Raw genomic sequence first — 6,000 nt, 5'->3', positions numbered from 1 at the left:
CAGCAGCAGCAGCAGCAGCAGCAGCAGCAGCAGCAGCAGCAGCAGCAGCAGCAGCAGCAGCAGCAGCAGCAGCAGCAGCAGCAGCAGCAGCAGCAGCGAGAGGCGCACATGCTCGCCGTCGTGCGTGAGCGAGAGGCGCACATGCTCGCCGTCGTGCGTGAGCGCGCGGCGCAGCTGAGCCGCGACATCGAGCGCCGCTGCGAGGCCGCCGCCGCCGCTGCTGCCAACGCCAACAACGCCAACGCCTCGTCGTGGGCGCCGCACGCTCGCGGTCTTTCGGCCACGCCGCGTGCGGCCGCCATTGGCACCTTCTGAGCCGCGAGCGGCGCGGCGCAACCCCAGATCCAACCAACCCTCCAGCATACCCGCCCGCACCCTGCCTAGAGCATCTCCAGCGCCTTCCACATGCACCGCACAGCCCGTCGCCCGCATTGAATATCCTCTCCCAGTCCGCTCCTTCAGTTCCGCTTTCCACGCATCTCAGCGCGCGCATCTTGCAGCGCAGCAGCCCCCCGCAGCACAGGCAGTCCTGTCCAGCATGCACACACACCCAATACACACCTTCGCTGGTTTCGTAATCGCACATCTCGCTGTCCCGCCATCCTTGTCCTTCGTCCGCATGGGGGCGTGTGCAGTAGCCTTCTATTGCTGAATGGCGACGTCTATCGGCGGCGCCGCGCTGCTCCGGCGTTCCGCGGCACCGCGCAGCGCCCAGCTCATGTTCTCGTACACGACAAACGTGACGCACGTGCCGGGCACGATGCGCACGGCATTGGGGCCCAGGCCCTTGTAAAAGGCGCGCAGGCCTTCCTGCGCATACGTGCGCCGGATGCACGTGGGAATGTCGGGGTATATGTGTGCGGTGGCGTGGTTCTGCAAGAGGAAGAGAGGGGTTAGTCAGGCGGAGGGGGTGGCAAGGGGGGCAGGGGCGGCAACGCACCTGGATGCGCGAGCGGACGACTTGATATGGATATGTGAGGCCGATGGCGAAGAGCTTGGCCACGCCAGAGAGGACGATGTACTCTGCGTTGCTCTGGCGAGGAGGAGAGGCACGCCCTCAGCAATGAGAACCGACAGCCCAAGTTTGCAAGGCAAGGCATCATGCACTCACCAGCTTGACCAGCTCGCCCTCTGCGCCCGTCGCGCCTCTGCGGCGCGCCACGGCGCTGCGCCACTTCTTCAGCTCCTCGTACGCGACGAACTGGATGGCGCCGTTGCTGACGCCCACGAGTGCCAGGCCGGCGCCCTTGTACAGGCCGCGCACGCCCTCGTGGCGCCAAATGTCGCGCAGGCCGTGCGCGAGGCCGCGGTACGCCACGGGTGCTCGCGGTGCGCTGCTACTGCCGCTGGCTGTCGCAACAGGCGCGGCAGTGGCACTCGAGGCACTGGCGGCGCTGCGCGACGTGGTGAACATGCGAGTCTTGACGACCCAGATTGGATTCGTCAGGAGCGCCGTGGCGGCGCCTGTGCAGCCCACCGCGTCAGTTGGGTCGCAGCAGAGGTGGTGGGCGCTTGAGGCCGAGAGGCGGCCGCGCGCACTCACCGCTCTCGCTCGCCGCGAGCAGGTGCTGGCCGGGCGTGAGCACCTTTGCGTCTGCGCCGTCGGCGGCGTGTGCCATGTACTCCTTGAGCATCGTGTACCAGAGAAAGTAGAGGCCCCAGCTGGCCGAGTTGCCGACGACGTTGGCGCCGAGGCCGCGGTACAGGCCCGGCCAGCCGTCGGCACGCACGATGGCGCGCCAGGCGGCCAGCATGTCGCGCCCGACGCCCACGCCCGTCCAGCGCTGCCAGGCGGGTGGCGCCGCCGTGCCGCTGCGGGGCGCACGCGCGGTGCGCACCTGGAACTGCGTCTTGATGAGGTCGAGCGGCTGCATGCACACGGTGGCGATGGCGCCGGCGGTGATGCCGGAGAGGGCATGGTCGAGCGCGGGCGTCGGCAGCCACGAGGGCGGCGGCGCGCTGGCGCTGGAGCTCGAGGAGCCCGAGGAGCCGTCGGAGCGCGCGCGCGAGCTGCCGCTGCCGCTCGCCGCGGCTGCCGGTGCCATGGCAGAGGCGGCGCGAGTGTCGAGTGGCGTGCAGCAGCACAGGCGGGCGGCGGCAGAGGTGTGCGTGGGCGTGCGTGGTGCTGGTGGAGCGGCAAGGAGCACCAGTGGCGAAGGCGTCCAGAAGTCTGACCTGTGGCACGCCGCGGCCGCGGTGACCGAGCGGCGCCAGGCGCGGGTCGAGTGTTCCCACGCGCCTCGGTGATCAACGCCGTGCCGCGCAGCATGAGCAGCCATGGCTGCACAGTGTGTGCACCACGCAGGCGCCCGCGCCCCAGAGGCTGGCATGCCGCAGTCCACTCTCGAGCTCAGACTGATCAGCTAGCCTCACGACGCGTCCAGGCATCCCATGGCCCTGCCTGACTGGCCGGGACGAGAAGGAGAGAGACACAAAGGAGACCAAGCCGGACTCAGAGCTCGGTGGCTTTGGACGAAGCTGAATCCTGCGCGCTCCGGGCGCTGCTCTGCTCGAGCCTTGGCTCCTCACTCGCTCTCGCTTTCAGGATCAGGACCGTGCTTGAAGATGGCGATTCCGCTGTGCTCGCCCTCTCTCCTTCCACTTCGCCCATGACTCTCCTCTGCGCCGATGCTCTCTCGATGAAAGAAGCTCGCCTCAGCGCACCACCTCTCCCTCTCTGCGCACCAGCCACACCCTGCTGCGCGTCGCTGCTTGGCTCGAGGGGATGTCGACGTACAGCCGGCGGTATTGGAAGATGCCGTCCTCGTCCTGTTTGCCGCCACATGTCGTCAGCAGGCGCGTGCAGTTGGGCAGCGGGAGATGGATCGAGAGTGGAGCCACTCACGCGCGTCAACTCGGCATGCACCTCGCCGCTGCTCCACGTGCCCGGCGTCGGCTTGGCTCGCAGCGGAGCCTCGACTCCCTGCCTGAGGCTCTTGAATGGGTTGCTCCACCATCCGCCTCCTGCCGCCTTCTTCTCCTCCTGCACCGCCTGAGCAGCCGCGCTCGTTGCGTCTTGAGGAGAGATGGCGTCGCCAATCTGGTTCGCCAGCGCCACTGCCTCCATCTTGACGCGTGCCCCCGCCTCCACCACTGCATGTCTCGCGCTCTGCAGCCACGTCCACTCCTTGTCCTTCTCGCGCGCCTGCATGAAAAAGCGCAGGAGCAGCACGTCGGAGCTGCCCTCGCGGACCAGCTGCGACGAGACTTGCGAGCCGCGCTTGCGACCGCGTGAGCCCGAGGGGTTGAGAGGCGAAGAGTCGGAGGAGTAGGTGGAGGACGAGGAGAAGCGGTAGGGCAGGAGGAGATGCTCTTGGATCTGCGACAGGTGTCGGCATCAGTGGAGCTCCGTCGCTGCCGACGAGCACCTCAATCCATCGCAGCCCTCTGCCACACTCTCGTGGCGAGCAACTTGCTCTCACTCACCTGGCCGCTCCTCCGCACGCGCTTCACCGCATCATTGTAAATCACCGTCGGCGAGTTGCTCGCAAACAGCTCCGAGCCTACCGCCCAGCCCACCGCGATCGTCAGGCCGCCTCCCACCAGCACCAGCAGCAATCTCGACGTCGTCAGACCGGCCCTGACCACTGCTCGTCGCCGCGTCAGCGCTGGCGCCAGAGAGGGAGGGCGAAGCGAGACGGAGGGGGCAACGCACCTTTCTGCCCACCACGAAGCTCCTTCCACTTCTTGCCGCCGCCCGCCGCACGATCCAATGTGCCTCCCGTGCCGTCGCCGCTGCCCATGCCCGTGCCCAGGCCGAGGCCGAGGCCCATTGACATGCCGCCTCTCGCGCCCGCGCCAGAGAGGGCGGCGCGAGCGTTGGCATGTGGATCGGCCGGGGGCGAGGCGGCGCCGAGCGCCGAGGCAGAGGAAGAGGAAGAGGCGCGCAGCGAAGAGAGCAGCTGCCGTTGGGCGAAGGCGGCGCGCGAGAGGTCGGCGTCCGAGGGAGCGCTGCCGCTGCCGCTGCCGCTGCCCGAAGAGGAAGAAGCGTAGGTGCGAGAGGAGGAGCGGAGGGAGCGTCGCTGCTGCGCCTGCGTCTGCTGCCCGACGGAGTGCAGCGCACGCATGCGCATGTGCGTGCGCAGCAGCGTGTGCGCGGGAGCGAGCGACATGGTAGAGCGCTTGCGAGGAGGAGGGTGGAGGTGGTGAGGCAGCAAGCAGCGGCGCTTCGCTCGGGCCGCGCATCAGCCAGCCGGCGGACGGCGGGCGGCGCGCGGCGGTGTGGAGCAGCACGTCACGTGCGCGTCGCCCTCGCCTCGGCTCGATGAGGCCTTGCTCTGGCCTATCTCCGAAGCTCACACTCTTATAGCTCAAAACGTGCCGTCCGCCCGTCTGCGAAGGAGTACTGTAGATTCATTAGGGCCACGTCAAGATCATCCGAACAACGAGAGATAGAGAGAATTGCGAGTCCGCGAGTCGGCAAGGCAGGCCGCGTGCGCGTCGGAGCGACGCCGCGGCCTCAGCACGTCCTCTCGACCTGGCTCGTCCTCTGAGCCTAGCACGTCCGCGCAACGTTGACAAAGTCGATGTTCTCCTCGAACGACTCGATGCGCGAGCGGCTCGTGCCGAAGATCTTGTCCCACAGACGCGTCTGCTTGCCATAGTTCTGCGTGCGCCGCACCGCGTCAGCTCGGGCGGCAAAGAGGCGCAAGAGCGAGAGAGCGAGGACGAGAGAGCGAGGAGGACAAGGAGGGAAAGAGGACTCACGAAGGAACGCCGGCCGTTGCCGAGCCGGTGGTGCAGATCGTGGTCCTCCATCGCCAGCTCGGCGTCAAAGATGCGCAGCCAGCTCGTGGCGGGCACGAGCCAGTAGAGCCGGATGCCCGAGTGTCCGGCGGCCTCGGTATAAGCTTGGTAGCACGTGGTGAGGTACCACGTGTGGAAGTCGAGCGGCACGACCATCCAGGTAAGCACTCTGGGACGGGGAGGAAGGGGTGTAAGCACGCGTGACGTGACGCATGTCGCTTTTCACCGGCGCCGCCTCGAGCGCCGCGCCGCCTCGAGCGCCGCGCCGCTCTCTCTCTCTCATTTCGACCTACGGGATAAGCAGGATATCACCCCATTCTTGTATGTTGTCTGCGAACGCTCCGAGCATTGCGTTGGGGTGCTTGGTCGTGTGATGGAGGCGATGGATGAACCAGAGCGGCTTGCACTCGTGCATCGAGCGATGGTAGATGTAGAACCAATAGTCGAGCACCACGAGGAAGAGCGACACCTGCAACGGCGCCCAGAGCGACACGCCCGGCGGCGCGTTGGCGTCGTACACCCACATCGTCGCGACGAGCGGCCGCAGGAAGAGCACGCCGACGAGACTCCACGCCACCTTGTTTGTGTAGACGTCCGGGATGCCGTCGCGCGGCACGGCGCCGTCGAAGAAGCCGTACTTCTTGCCCATACGACGCAGCATCTTGAACATGCTGTCGCCGAACGCCAGGAAGGCGAGGCTGTAGTAGACGAAGGCAGCGTACCACGGCATGCGCACGCCAAACTCGAAGAGCACGCGGTGCAGATAGATGGGCGCCAGAGCGCGTGGCGCGATCCACTTGTGCTGCTCCATCGGCGGATAGGCAGGCACGGGCGCCGTCTTTTCATGCACGGGCGCCGGCTTGGAGTCCGGCGGGTCTTGCAGGAGCGAGAGGTTCATCGGCAGCTTTTGCGCTGGCAGCGATGGGAAAGCGGAGCGTCAGCAAAGGCAGCAAGCCAAGGCGGAGAGGGACAGAATGGGCACACGCACACCACGTCCACGTCGCTGGATCCTTGAACTGCCACGTGGCGCCCATCTTGCCCTTGCTCGACTCATGCTCGAGAGTCGACGTCATGCTGGGCCACGTATGCCGCCTCGAGCGGTAACCAGGAGAGCACGGGTGCGAAGAGCGAGACTAGAGGCGCAGGACGTAGAGAGGTGGCGCGAGGAGCGCAGAGCGAAAGCGAGCAGAGTCGTCGAGGCGCAAGGCGCAAACGGGAGCTTGACGGGGGCGTTGAGGATGAGGTCGGATGGAT

The 6,000-nt window shown here is 67.0% G+C and overlaps 4 protein-coding genes across 4 annotated transcripts in view; 1 reads left to right on the top strand and 3 right to left on the bottom strand.

The window, feature by feature from the left end:
• FA09DRAFT_362393 (hypothetical protein) overlaps positions 1 to 315 on the top strand; it is a gene marked incomplete at its 3' end in the record, with an annotated part of 2,440 nt that extends 2,125 nt beyond the window's left edge. Inside the window, exon 2 of the mRNA XM_025745467.1 lies at positions 180 to 315. Within this exon, the coding sequence (XP_025596371.1) occupies positions 180 to 315 (136 nt within the window). The remainder of the gene's footprint in view (positions 1 to 179) is intronic.
• A 249-nt stretch (positions 316 to 564) lies between these two features.
• On the bottom strand, positions 565 to 2,184 carry FA09DRAFT_362392 (mitochondrial carrier). Its single transcript, XM_025745466.1, has 4 exons — positions 1,544 to 2,184; positions 1,112 to 1,464; positions 941 to 1,033; positions 565 to 873 (listed from the first exon to the last, which is right to left on the bottom strand). The coding sequence occupies exons 1-4, from the start codon at positions 2,043 to 2,045 to the stop codon at positions 643 to 645; spliced, it is 1,179 nt and encodes a 392-aa protein (XP_025596370.1). The 5' UTR covers positions 2,046 to 2,184; the 3' UTR covers positions 565 to 642.
• A 308-nt stretch (positions 2,185 to 2,492) lies between these two features.
• On the bottom strand, positions 2,493 to 4,132 carry FA09DRAFT_331674 (hypothetical protein). Its single transcript, XM_025743127.1, has 4 exons — positions 3,656 to 4,132; positions 3,427 to 3,587; positions 2,846 to 3,319; positions 2,493 to 2,769 (listed from the first exon to the last, which is right to left on the bottom strand). Exons 1-4 carry the CDS (start codon positions 4,110 to 4,112, stop codon positions 2,656 to 2,658), a joined length of 1,206 nt encoding a protein of 401 aa, XP_025596369.1. The 5' UTR covers positions 4,113 to 4,132; the 3' UTR covers positions 2,493 to 2,655.
• Positions 4,133 to 4,495: 363 nt separating this feature from the next.
• On the bottom strand, positions 4,496 to 5,819 carry FA09DRAFT_335115 (hypothetical protein; the record flags this gene model as incomplete). The annotated part of the gene is made up of 4 exons (XM_025743753.1): positions 4,496 to 4,606; positions 4,708 to 4,915; positions 5,040 to 5,622; positions 5,735 to 5,819. 4 exons carry the CDS (start codon positions 5,817 to 5,819, stop codon positions 4,496 to 4,498), a joined length of 987 nt encoding a protein of 328 aa, XP_025596368.1.
• Positions 5,820 to 6,000: the final 181 nt, after the last annotated feature.

Source organism: Tilletiopsis washingtonensis (genome assembly GCF_003144115.1).
Source record: "Tilletiopsis washingtonensis strain MCA 4186 unplaced genomic scaffold FA09scaffold_19, whole genome shotgun sequence".
NCBI lineage: Eukaryota > Fungi > Basidiomycota > Exobasidiomycetes > Entylomatales > Tilletiopsis > Tilletiopsis washingtonensis.
This window is presented reverse-complemented; position numbering and strand designations above follow the sequence as displayed.